This window comes from Stegostoma tigrinum, chromosome 19 (assembly GCF_030684315.1).
Source record: "Stegostoma tigrinum isolate sSteTig4 chromosome 19, sSteTig4.hap1, whole genome shotgun sequence".
Lineage (NCBI taxonomy): Eukaryota > Metazoa > Chordata > Chondrichthyes > Orectolobiformes > Stegostomatidae > Stegostoma > Stegostoma tigrinum.
The window spans coordinates 33821754-33836093 of NC_081372.1; the positions used below are offsets into that span (position 1 = coordinate 33821754).

The following is a 14340-nucleotide window of genomic DNA, read 5'->3' on the forward strand; positions in this document are numbered from 1 at the left end:
GGGCAACGTCAAGAGTGCAGTACAGCCACACAGCACCCAGACCACACGGTTGATATAATCCATGAGGGTAGAATTATGCAGACTTGAGTCTGTGGGAGGAGCAGAGTTCATGGTAGCAGGAGGCACAACATTTATCAGTAAAATGCAACTGTTTTCATCTCGGCACCAAACTGATAACCTTACAAGACAAAGGAATCTATAGAACTTGCCTTGATAGATGGAAATAAATAGTTGGTGTTGTTTCACCTTGAAGCAATCTACCGGACAATATTTTTAATGCTTTGTAGCAATATTTTGGACACTGCAAATAGCTACAGAACAAAGCTTCCCTTTTTTTCCCCCCCACAGAGGATTTACACCCACAAATGGGGATGTAGAACAGGATGGGATGAGTTTTCAGAAATGCTGCCCACAAACTAGTAGCACTATTATGGCCTGAAGCCACTATGAGCATTAAATTTGTTATTGACCTGTCCCATGTCTTGGAAGCATATGATATTAATATGATATTAATATTTCTGAAATCAAGGCTGTAGCATATAAACAATAAATTTTCTAACTCAAAATTATAGGTCGGTGAATGAAAACTTGCAATTGTACTTAATGAAAATGTGACAACAACTTGAAGTCTCCATAAATCTGTAGCCCACTGGCTTGGAATATTTGTTAAAGATGATTAATCATGCATGCCAAGTCTGCCTTACTCATGCCAAGGAACAGTTGTTTTCAGTCAGATGAATTCCACACCATAGCAATTCATGGGCCCAAATATATGTGAAGGCAGAACCCTGTTACAAGAAGGTTTTATTTAGTGCAGGGCTGAATTCAACATCTTCCTGGAATTAGGACAAGTTGGACTAGGACAAGAAACCATATCACAAAGATGTTTAGAAAATAACACTGATTAAACAGTACATCCTGCTGAAGTCTGAAGTGTAACAAATCTTGTTCAACAGAAAGCTAATCAAACTGTTTTCATCAGCTTGAGCACTATGTTTTGGAGCTTGTCAACTGGAGGGTCAAAGTGTTTCTATGGGACTGAGTTTGGTGCATTAGCACAGTGACCCTACAGTACAAAGAAGTGCAGTCAAGGCAGGAACGGTGACCATCAGCCAGAAGAAGGGAAGCAGGCAGGAAAGCCCCATTTTGCATCTTACTCAAGAAGGGATTTTTTTCCTGTAACAAAAGAAGTTGCTGGAAAACAGGTCTGGAAGCTTCCATGGAAAGAAAGCAGAGTTAATCTTTCAGGTCCAGTTCTGCAAAAGGGTCCCAAACTTTAACTGTTTTTTTCCCTTCAAAGATGCTGCCACACCTGCTAAGGTTTTCCAGCATCAATAGCCCATTGAGTTTCTTTTTAAGAAAATGGTTTTGTGTTGGAAAATGGAGGAAGTGATGGTGCCCCTGGGGTGTGCAGTCACAGCCCAGCTGCACACTGGTAACATAAGATTCTGTAGTGAGTACTACAGACAGGCATTTCTGTAACTACAGCTGTGATTCTAGGATTGTTTGTTGCTTCTTGGTACCAAGGTCAAGGCTGTCATTGAACAGCTGTATGGACAGGGCAAACATGTTTGGTAAGGAGTTATAAGCTGGTATGCAACCTATTTGCCCACTTTTTCCATGCACATTTGTTGGACCCATGTGGGATTTCAATCTTTTTGACTCAGAATCAAGGATGTTATCCATTTCATGACAAGAGCGCTCTGTTATTTTTATTAGCCTTTTTGGACATGTTATGACACACTTCCAGATTGTGTGGAGCTGGATGATCACAGCAGGCCAAGCAGCATCTCAGGAGAACGAAAGCTGAAGTGGGTCTAGACCCGAAATGTCAGCTTTTGTGCTCCTGCGATGCTGCTTGGCCTGCTGTGTTCATCTAGATCCACGCTTTATCTCGGATTCTCCAGCATCTGCAGTTCCCATTACCTATGTGGAACTTGAACTGGGTCTTCTGGCTCAGAGGTAGGGGTGCTACCATTACTCCATAAGACCCTTCATCTTCTCACATAACACTAACAACTACGGTAATGAAATACAGAACAATCAGAAGTTAATCTAGATTCAAAACGTTTGCTGGAAGAGGTGCCATGTCAGGAATCACTACCAACCAAAACGAAGTCTCAAAGCACACAAGCAGTTTTCTTTAATATAGATATTGTGCACAGCAAAGAAAAAAAAATGTTAAATCCCAGGCTACAAATTTAGAATATAAAATATATAAACTTGAGAACATTCATTTTAAAAAAAACCATGTTTTCAGAAATATAGTTACAATAATTTAATCTTCTAAATATATACAACACAGACATAAACAATCACTGGAAACATACAGGGAGCATAATCTGAAACAATTTGTAATGTTCCAGTTAGCCTTCTATATGCCTCCAATGGTTGCTTCACCCATCTAAGATGATGTTGAATTTCTCCCTCCATCCTTCCATTTGGGTAACTACACTGGTTATTAGATACAAACACTGGTATAGATTACCTTTACTGTATGAAATAATTTTGCTCACTGGACTTCATGACAACGTCGACAAGTTTCCACAGAGATGGAAAATTTTACTAAACATGAATATAGATCGTGACTCAGTCAAATTATTTGCTGTAGTCAAGTATTAATAAACATGTTTTATGAGTTACATCACATTAATTTTAGTCTTATATGTCACACCAACTCTGATGAATCCTACTGATTCTTGGACAGCACTTAAAGGTCCTTCAGTATCCAAATATAAACGCTCAGCTTAATTTTTCTTTTTTCAAGTCATTAAATGTTAGTCATAAATGGGAGGAGGAAGTCATTGTGTTTAGCTTCCTGCCCTAGAAACTGCTTGTAATGTTAATTACATCAGTGCTTCAAAACAGTTTCAACAGTACCATATTTTCAAAATCACCACTAACTATGCAGTACAGATTTAAAAAGCACAATGAGTCATCCTGAAAGTGAGAATTCAAATAATCTCCCAAGTTTTTTAAAAGGATTTTTAATGTATCAATACAATTCTTAGACATCTCATAGCAGATGACTTAGTTCCTATAACTGATGTATTTTATTGTAAACGTTAGTTTGGTTCACAGGCTGAAGCTCAGCTGTGTTCTCCTTGTTTACAGAGGAATAATCAGTATTTGTCTCAAGGGCATTATTTTCGTTTAATTTTCAAAGATAAATTGCTCAATCTCAAGAGTCTTGGTTGTGTAATGATTTAGCTATAATGTGCTACTATTATTTCAGATAATGGTTCAGTGCAAAAACTAAAAGACAAAGGTTGGGGGGAGGTGTTTAAGGATTAGGCTATGATTACAGGATTAAATTGAGTATACCTCTCCCACAATGCTTGATTCCTATGTTAAGATTTGTTTGTGGCAGCATTTAATAAGTGAACTCCTTTTAACAAATGTATTTATTATGTAGAGGTTTGCTCCAAAACATACAAAAAATCTTTCCCTATGCTGGTCAGTATAGAAGAGGTGATGAGAGGAACTAAACTGAAAATAATCAACGTGTTTATCAATTGGTTTACAAGAGCTGAAAACAGACCATTCAAACTTTATACACATCATTCTTTCAAACAGTATCCTGTAATTTCACCCATTTATCACTTGGCCAACCAATCAACTATGATTGAATAAATTCAACTCCTTTTTATTGCATGTGACTACCAAAGTTTAAGATTCCATTCTATCTTCTGTTTACTTTCATGGTGGCTTTAATTGGGACTTAAAGAATAGCAAAGATCAAGGGAGAAGTTGGTAGGTCATTCTCACAGCCTGTACCCCTCTACTTAAAACACTAGAGATTGCTCAACTCTTCTCAGGAAGTCATCCTGCAGAGGACTGAAATAGTGTGTCGTTTGATACAAACTGGACAATGTTATTTTAAAGTAAAAAAAATTAACGACATAAACTCCCTTTATTTCAGTTTTGGGTTGTGGTGCAGCCCTGTTAGGTAAAGAGATGTTTGATTTGTTGCTGTCTCCTTCTGTTTGCATTTTAGACCCGTCTCTATATGACAGCTCCACCATGAGCCACATTTAATAATATACACAAGGAGGCATACTTTGGTGACCACTAGCTCATACATCTGCATTCCAAGAATTCTGCATCTCAATCCAACTGAAGGCAGAATCTGCAAAGATCTCAGTTCTTACAATGGGCAGGGTTGTTTTTAAAGTGTATTCTCTTCCAGTTCCACTTCCCAGCTTTTCCTATTAGGCAAAGAGAGACAAAGTCATCATTTATAAAATTACACAATAACCAACAGTATGATGCAGGAGACCAGCACAAAGCTTCTCCATTCTGTTCCTTCAATTGTTTTTGTTTATTTATGAATGGAAATGACATTGTACAAAAATAAATATTGCAGCAAATAACTGAGAATGAAGGGACCTGTTCACTGTATTCCAGGTACGGTCTAACCAGTACCTTGTATAGTTTGAGATTTCTCTATATTCCATTCCCTTTACTTCAAAGTCCAACATAACAGGGAAGGCAGATGGTATCTATTGAATTTGGATGCTTGCTTTTCGTGATGCATGCAGGACAACCCCCAAAACTGTGTGTTGCAGTTTTCTGCAGTCTTTCCACTTTTAAATAACATTCAGCTCTCATTTTTCTTCTACCAAAGTGGACTTCACATTTTCCCACATTACACCAGCAGATGGTATTTGGCCACTCAATTTGTCTGGGTTCATTGTGCAATGCTGACTACTTGCCTTCACCTTTATTTTTGTTTTATCAGCAAATCTGGCAATAATATATTCACTTCTGTCATTCAAGTTACGAGTACATATTGTGAGTGATTGTGGCCTTAGCAGTTATTTTTATAGCATATCACTAGTTAGAGACTGTCATATGAAATTGCCAACTTTATCCCAACTGTCTTCTATCCTACACCCATGCTAATATAATATCCTAAAACTATGAGCTCTCATTTTATTCAGTAGCCTTGTGTGGTACCTTAGTAAATTCCTTTTGCAAATCCAAATATATTACATCTACTGGTTTCCCTTTACCTATTCTGCTTGCTACCTCCTCAAAAACACCATAATAAATTGGCCAGGTATGATTACCCCTTGGAGGCCAACTTGATTCTGTTTAAATTCATTCTGTATTTCTAACTACTCTGCTATCACACGCAGTGGCCCAGTTGTGAACAAGTTCATTTCTTGAGTCTGTTCTTAAGCCCAATTTAAGACCCTTTCTAAATTTTATATTTGGCAATGGAAAAGTAAATTCCATATTCCTTCTTGTGATTACAACTTCTGAAAAATAAACAATTTGTTACTTCACTTCTCTCTTACCACTGATGCGGTGTTTGCAATAACAGTTAACTAGACTTAAGTACCAGATAACAAATGAATTTGCATTTATTATTTCCCAATTTATTATTCTACAAAGGTTTTAAAACTGATACTTCATTTCCATATATTCAAAGGGGACACTTACATTACACTTTAGTCCTGAGTCCACTTTTCACCCACCATATACCATAAACTCGTCATCTAAAAAGCTGGAATCTTAGACTAGATATTTAAACCATCGAACTGTACTGAACATCTTGCAATTCTTCCTTTGACTGCTCAGAAATGAGTGTAAGCATGTCGTCTTATTCAACAATTCCACAGGTAATGAAGTATTCTGACAAAGCCATTGCAAATGAAGAAGTGCATCCTTAAATATTCAGATAAATATTTTCCAATCTTACTGGGTTTATAAAATCATAACTTTTCAAATGAGGTGCAGTTTTACATATTTTTTACTTTTGGGAACTAAGGCAAACGCAATGAAAGGATTCCCTCAAAATGGTTAGGTTGGGAGGTCTTACCTCACCTATCAGGTATACGATTCGAAATGAAGATGTTTGAGGTAGAAAGGACTATTTTTATTCTGTTGCATAATTTCTTGCGAGGCAAAGCTAGGTTGCTGCTACTTTTAAAATGAGAAGGGTGGCATGATCACTGGTTCTTTCTGACGGTAGTACAAATGATGCTACCAAAAGGTAGGAAGTCAATAATACTTAACAATAAATAACATTTTGCTGGACTGGACTTCAATTAAAGCACAGTTTCTCCAATGCTCAGTTTGTCGATTTGTCCAGGCACTTACACAACTCCTTCAAGCTCCATCTTTAATTCTTTTCTTCGTGCCTCATTTATTGGGTAAGAGTAAAATATTATTAAACCAATCAGCAACAGGGTTATTGGAACTGGAGCTATCAACACCTTCAGCGTCCTTGCCACAGCAGAAATGTATTCACAAGAACCTGGTCTGTAACCTGAAAAACTAAGCAGACATACAAACAATAGAATTCCTTTGAGCTACAAGTGTTTGTAACATTTCACATTCAATGAAAATTTGATGGATAAACAACAGTACTGCACACAGTTACAAGTATAACAAAAGAACACATTAAACCCATCAAGTGACTAGATGATGAAACAATACATAAAGTAACACAGGCTGGATTTTCAAGGCAGAATATGAACCTTCAAAAATATCAGGCTGCTCTCAGATGCATAAGGCACAATCCCACTTCCAACAGCTCCCATTTTTGGTATAGGGGAAAGTGGATCACAGCATGATTCAAAAAATCTGGACTCTGAGTCAACTGAACTCAGTGCCAAGTTCAAACAGACTGCATTTCATGTGGTTCAAAAGCCTTAACCAGCAGCATGGGAGTCCTGAAACGATGGAGTGAATGTTCTTACTTTTGATGATTGAATAAATTCAACACAACTGGCATGATCTTAAGCTTTTATTATCTGTACTGTCCCTTAACTTTATAAAATGGGCAGTAGCAATCAGAGAGAGTTTTTTAAAAAACCCTGCTGACTGCTTTGATTTGTAGGCATTGAAATGCAAAGTAGCATCTGGTTGTGCAGTTTCAATACAGCTTTTTCTTAACATACCTCCCAGAAACCATCATTGTAAATATCTGTGATAATGGGAACTGCAGATGCTGGAGAATCCAAGATAATGAAATGGGAGGCTGGATGAACACAGCAGGCCCAGCAGCATCTCAGGAGCACAAAAGCTGACGTTTCGGGCCTAGACCCTTCATCAGAGAGGGGGATGGGGTGAGGGTTCTGGAATAAATAGGGAGAGAGGGGGAGGCGGACCGAAGATGGAGAGAAAAGAAGATAGGTGGAGAGGAGAGTATAGGTGGGGAGGTGTGGAGGGGATAGGTCAGTCCAGGGAAGACGGACAGGTCAAGGAGGTGGGATGAGGTTAGTAGGTAGGAGATGGGGGTGCGGCTTGGGGTGGGAGGAAGGGATGGGTGAGAGGAAGAACCGGTTAGGGAGGCAGAGACAGGTTGGACTGGTTTTGGGATGCGGTGGGGGAAGGGGAGATTTTGAAGCTGGTGAAGTCCACATTGATACCATTGGGCTGCAGGGTTCCCAAGCGGAATATGAGTTGCTGTTCCTGCAACCTTCGGGTGGCATCATTGTGGCACTGCAAGGAGGCCCATGATGGACGTGTCATCTAAAGAATGGGGGGGGGGGGGGGGGGAGAGTGGAAATGGTTTGCGACTGGGGAGGTGCAGTTGTTTATTGCGAACTGAGCGGTGTTCTGCAAAGCGGTCCCCAAGCCTCCGCTTGGTTTCCCCAATGTAGAGGAAGCCACACCGGGTACAGTGGATGCAGTATACCACATTGGCAGACGTGCAGGTGAACCTCTGCTTAATGTGGAAAGTCATCTTGGGGCCTGGGATAGGGGTGAGGGAGGTGGTGTGGGGGCAAGTGTAGCATTTCAAAAGCTACAATTATCAGACACCTACACTATACTTAACAAATTGGTACATCTGACACTCATCTGGCCACAACAGAGTGGGAAAAATTGCATGTTCTGGGCCACTTTTTAAAATCAAGACTGATTTGAGAGTCGTTAATTTCCTTCCATGAACCTTAGTAGCCAAAATCCAGCCCAAATGTCCAGTTATCCTTGGCCTCCTGAAGTTTGTGTTATTCTGGAATACTGTATTTTATATTTAATCACCTCCTCACATTACACTTGGAATAAGATAACTTGTTTCATTGAGAAATAATATCAGATTGGATTCTGCATTAGCATCTTTATGTCAGTCTTCAATTAGTCCCCTTACACTCCTTCCACCCTGGCAACCTGTTTGAATCTTGCAGACAATGCCTCAGGCACAGCTGGTTATGTCCTGTCCCGAGAGCAGGTCAAACCCAGCAGAGATGATAGCACTGTGGTATACAGTCAGGAAGGAGTTATCTTAGGCATCCTCAATATTGACTTTTGACCCCATGAAATCTCATGGCATCAGGATAAAAGACAGGGAAGGAAATCTCCTGGTTGATTACCACCTGAAACCAACCGCCCACCCCCTCAACTGATAAATCAATCCTTCTTCATGTTAAGCACCAATTGCAGGAAGGACTGAGGATGGATGGAGCACTGATCATACTCAGGCTGAGGGGCCATAAATGTCCATCACCAAGAGTGGATCAGTAGCACCAATACTGATAAATGTGGCCAGGTCATGAACGTGGCCATGTTTAAATGGGTCTCCAGGATGTTTTATTTAAATGAGGCGCTGACAGGTGCTCTGTGCTTTATGATTTCTCAAACATTCTTCCAGTCCCATTCTGTATACTTGCAGGCTCATCAAATTAACCAACCAATGCTCAGAGCTGATACTGCTTCCCCATCAAGACCGTCTTTGAATTTTACTTAGCTTAAGGCCTTTTAATTTCTTTTTACTTTGTCTTTGAAAACAAACTATTGTGTAATTCTACTACAAGAGTATAAACATTTCATTAATTGATCTCCCAAATTTCAGAGTCAGAGTCACAGAGTCTTACAGCATGGAAACAAACCCTTCAGTTCAATTCATCTGTGCTAGCCAGACATCCCAGCCTTATCCTGTCCCATTTGCCAGTTTTTGGCTGGACCCCTCTAAACCCTTCCTATTCACATATCCATCCAGATGTCTTTTAAAAGTTATAATTGCACCTGCCTTTACCGCTTCGTCTGGCAGCTCATTCCATCTTTTCTTCACCCTGTCAAGTTGAACAACATCCTCATTATAGGAGGGTGACCAGAATTGTACGCAATATTCTGACCAATAAAGGCAAGTGTGCCAAATGCCTTCTTCACCACTCTGGATACCTGTGACTCCACTTTCAAGAAACTATTTACCTACATCCCTAGGTTTCTTTGTTCAGTAACACGCCCTAGGACCCTCCCTTTAAGTGTAAAAGTTCTGTCCTGGTTTGCCTTACCAAAATGCAACACCTCACATTTATCTAAATTAAACTCCACCTGCCACTCTTTGGCCCATCAAGGTCCTGTTGTTCTCAGATAATCTTCATTGTCCACTACGCTACCTATTTTGGCCAATTTGATATCATCTGAAAACTTACTAACCATGCCACCTCTTTTCACATCCAAATCATTTATATAAAAAATGATGAAAAGTTGTGGACCCAGCACCAATCCTTGTGGCACACTACTCTACTTGCCAATTATCTTTAATCTGGGTCAACCATTTCGAAGCTGACAAACTAGGTGGGGGTCGAGGGGCTAGGTCTGGGTGGGATGCTCTTCTGAACATCAGTGTGGACTTGTTGGGCCAAGTAGCCAGTTTCCATACTGTGCGGAATCCAAAGATTCTATGATATGGGTGGGTCTACTGTGATAGTCAAGCACTATCATTGTCCATGTCATCTTCTTTCCCCAGAATACAACCCAAAAGAGCTCAATTTGATGTGTAGAAAATGCAGTCAAAATACAGAGAATTGGTTAGAGGTGAAAACCGTGAAATGAGCATACTACTTAAGCAAATTATTAAAGACAGATATATGAATGATTACAATGAACGTAGGAACTAAGTCATGAACAGCACCTAATAGCAAATGAACAGATACTGGGTCAAATTAGTGTAGTTATATAAAATGTCCACATACTGCAAACATAAAGTTGAAAATCCAAGGGAAGCTCCAGCAGCAAATTTAGTGAAAAACACATAGAACGAGTAGAACAATGGTTCAAGGTCTACACAATGAGGGTTCTTTGCTCTGAAATCATCCACCACATCTGGGAGCATTGACCTGGTGAAAGAATTCAGAATAATTAGATATCCTCATCTGGGATACATGTTGATTAGACAAAAAGATAAGGCACAGCACAAATGAACACACAACTACTACAGATATTAATGGGGTTTAGTGTTATTGCAATTGAACTTCTTTCTCAACGCAAAAGAGTCATCATCCATAAAGAGTACCATGTCTTCTATTGATGTTGTAACACAAACTGAATCACTTGTCATAATCCTTTTACCTTGGTACTCTACACTGGAGATGCCTAGGTTTCCCTAACAGTCCCCTTCCTACTCCGAAACGTGGAGAAAGCCATGTTAATTATATTGCATACACTAAATCCAATAGGTGATTATATTTCCTGAAAATAACTGCACAAGAAATAGCATCAGGAACAGAACATTTGATATTAGAATGAAAGAGTTGCATTTTTAAAAGTTCATTCCAGCAAATGGGTTTTGGATAATTTGTCACAAAAACAAGATTTTAAAGACCGCATCAAAAAGTGGTAACTGTTGAATAAAGGTGTAAGGTTCCGAAAGGGTTAACACACAGGTGTGCCATATGCACTATCCTCTATGATGTCGTCACATAAACCCATGGCCAGAAAATCCTAGGACTAAGGCCTAACTTCAAGTTTTCAGTCTTTTTAACAATGCCTACCGTATCAATGGAACTGGTAAATAGTTGTCAAAAATAATAATTAAATCATTTCTTATTCAAAATAAATGCCTCTTCTATTAGACTAGGAAGTGGTTTTCCTCTACCACACTAGAACAAATGGGTCCTGTAGATCCCTTAAAAAGAATTACGTTAGCAAATCTACAACATGGTGAGGTGCAGATTTGGCTTATCTGCACATACAACAGGGGTCATACAAGAAACCGGGTGGATAGGTAGGAGAGAAGATGGACAGGTTGTGTCAGGTCAAGGAAGCGGGGATGAAAGGTAGGGTTGGACATGGGATGAGGCCGGGTTTGGGGAGATTTTAAAACTGGTGAAATCCATGCTTAGGCCTTTGGGCTTAGGCTCCCGAGGCAGAATATGAGGTGCTGCTCTTCCAATTTGTGGGTGGCATCATTGTGACACAGGAGGTGGCCCAGGATGGACATGTCACCCAGGGAGTGGGAGTGGGAGGGGGAGGGCAGTTAAAATGGTTTGCAATGGGAAGGTGCTGTCATTTTTGTTGCAAACAGAGTGCAGATGCTCTACAAAACTGTCTGTACACAATAAACAACAACACCTTCCAGTTGTGAACCATTTAAACTCCCCCTCCCACTCTTATTCCCACTCCCTGGGTGACTTGTCCATCCTGGGCCACCTCCAGTGTCACAATGACGCCACCCACAAACTGGAGGAGCAGCATCTCATATTCCACCTCTTCAGCCTACAGCCCAATGGTCTAAACATGGATTTCACCAGTTTTAAAAATCTCCCCACCCCTCGCCTCATTCCATGTCCAACCCGAGCTCTCATCCCCACTTCCTTGACCTGACACAGCCTGTCTATCTGCCTCTCCCACCTCAGTGAACAATCCCCACCACTGCCTATCTGCACTCACCTATCACCTTCCTACCTACCTTTCCAAGCCCCACTCTCCTCTCTATTTATTTCTGAGCTATCTTCCCCCTCCCCATTTCTGAAGAATGGTCCTGACCTGAAACGTCAACTTTCCTGCTCCTCTGATGCTGCCTCATCTGCTGTGTTCCTCCAGATCCACACTGTGTTATCTCATAAATTCAACATTTACACAGTTAAGCAAAAAAAATTCACACAATAAGAACTCACTTTAAAGCACGACAAAGTTGTACCTACCTCACATGTCACAAAAATGGAGCATATTTGTCTATTTTTCACTTTACCATCCCATGGGACTAGTGTTTTTTGGTTCTATTGTCGTCTAAACTATCATCGCCAGAGCATCTCTCAAAATGGCTTCTCGTCACCTGTGCATAGTTAACTTGAGTGTCCTTCAAGGCTTTACACTTAGCCCCTCCCTTTTTCCTTCTGAGGCACTGTCCCTTAATGACAATATTTTCAGATATTCAGTAGGTATCCAAATCAACGATATCCAGCCTTGCATCTCTAACAAGACCCTCTCCAACTACCCAAGCTCAGACTGTTCATTTTGTTCTGTTCTAAATGAACCTTAATCTCCTTCAGTCGAACATTAGGAAACCCAAATCCACTGTTATGAACCCCTCCCTCATGCTATGCAAAGGACTCCCTTTTTCTGGCCACCATGAGACTGGGTCAGGCAAATTGTAATTTAGGCATTGAGTCCTACCTCATGTTAAGGCTCTTTCCAATCCAACAGCCACCTGCTTCAAATCCTCTAATAATCACCTGCCACCATTTTTCCTGTCACATCTTGTCTTCACAATTAACTACTTCAATGCTTTCATGGCTGACTTCCCTTCCTTCATCTCCTCATTCAAATATCTGCCGTGTATGTCCATCTTGCACCCATCCATTCCTATCCTCAACTTGGAACACCCATCTCAAAAGCCTCAAGTTTAAAACTCTTTTCGTCAAAACTCCTTGATGACTTCACTTGTCTTTAGTGCTGTAACATCATCGAACCTTCAAAAAATTAAGTTACCCTTAAATATTGTCTCTTCGTTCCACAGCTGGCAATTTGCCTTGGGCCATGTCGGTCCCCCTTCAGGAAATTATTCTCTAAAAACTTACACCTTTCCATGCTGCTTCTCTCCTTTCATGTATTCCTTCTCAGCCTCCTAGCTTCGAGTCCCCATAACTTCACTCACTTTTGACTGGTATTCATTTTCACCTGTCTTTGTTGTATTTATTTTTAAGATTTGACCTATAAGCCAATGATTAATGCATTGTCAAGTATCTGGTGAACAGAATATTTGCAAGAACTTGATGGGGCAGTAGGGAGGTACAAAATCCTGCAATTTCCTCATATTCTATGCATTCTTTAAAATTCAAGGGATGACGCAGAAATCTCTGCAACAGTTATCAATGTGTTTACCTTATTGCTATTCCTCTGGATCAAAGATCAAACTAAAACTCGATGTCAATAATTGCACAAAAAAAAAACTTACCATGGTAACAGGAAAGCAACGGCAAGACTAACACCAGCAGCGATGGCCATGACAATAATAACTGGCAGATTACCATTAACTGTAGCGATGATGATCAAAGGTGGAATGTACCACTGAGAGAGTGTGAATGAGAGGAAAAAGATGATGATAGGTGTCAGTGGCAAGCAGCATCCCACCTTTCAGTGGTGAAGTCACAAATTACACTTATCAGTAAAAGAATTCAACTTAGAATTACTGATCAAAATGCAATACTAACAGTCAGTACATTAAGATTCCTGAAATAGCATGAAAGACAGTTCAGATAGAAGTTAACATAAATCAAACCCAAATTTGAATAAACAAGAAATAAACCAAAATTCTTTATTTCTGAGCAGCAAGATTTTCAGAGCAAGCTATACATTCTGGATCACCCATACTAAAAATGTAACATGTTGAACTCTCACCTCATGCAAACACAAATTATTTTGTATTTTCCCATTTAGCCCGTTACATTTTTGTTAAACACAACTGCTGTCCTCATGGCTTGTGTCTGACATTGTAAGATTGGAAATATTGCAGTCAAATATGGGATTCATCATAAATTTTGCTTTGCTTTCATAAATCAGTATTGGATTCCCAGTAGCAGGAGTTTAAAAATGTCCTTTACGAATCTTTTAAAGACTACATCGTCACTTTTTTTTTGTATAGCTGTAGAATTTATTTATTTGTTTCTTTTGATCCTTCTGCTTCCAAGGGCAATTGTCCGAGTTTAGGGAATAGGGGCATGGACAGAGCTCTGGGTAACCCATCATTGCACAATGCCATTCTGAAACTAAGCTCGTCACACCTACAGTGGTTACAGTGTCTCCTTCACTGCAGTAATTAATTGCTCTATATGGGCTAATCACTTGCATGGATAAACAAACAATGAATGTTTTCAGGCAAAGCAGACAATGCTATGTTGGTACCTTAATAAAAACCACAGCAATCTTTTCAAGTATCAGGAACACCTATGCATACAGTTTATATGCAATGATATAAAAAAATTGGCAGAAAACACCACCATGTATCATCAGCAATTGATTGTTTCCTTGAAGACACTGTATTTGCTTCAAATTGGAAATATAATAACACAATAAATACATTACTAAAGGTGAGAATGCAATGCATAAATTTGTTTGATAAGATCTTACGTCTACATGAGGGTTCTCTCAGGTCAGCATTAG

General features: G+C 39.7%; 1 protein-coding gene across 1 annotated transcript in view; it reads right to left on the reverse strand.

Moving 5' to 3' along the window:
• Nucleotides 1–2163: 2163 nt before the first annotated feature.
• The window catches only part of LOC125461264 (sodium-dependent lysophosphatidylcholine symporter 1-like), a 51412-nt gene continuing 39235 nt past the window's right edge, over nucleotides 2164–14340 (reverse strand). The window contains exons 11-14 of the mRNA XM_048549822.2: nucleotides 13136–13248; nucleotides 9933–10076; nucleotides 6109–6285; nucleotides 2164–4208 (exon numbers count right to left, since the gene is read on the reverse strand). Coding sequence (XP_048405779.1) covers nucleotides 4169–4208; nucleotides 6109–6285; nucleotides 9933–10076; nucleotides 13136–13248 — 474 coding nt within the window. The 3' untranslated portion in view covers nucleotides 2164–4168. The remainder of the gene's footprint in view (nucleotides 4209–6108; nucleotides 6286–9932; nucleotides 10077–13135; nucleotides 13249–14340) is intronic.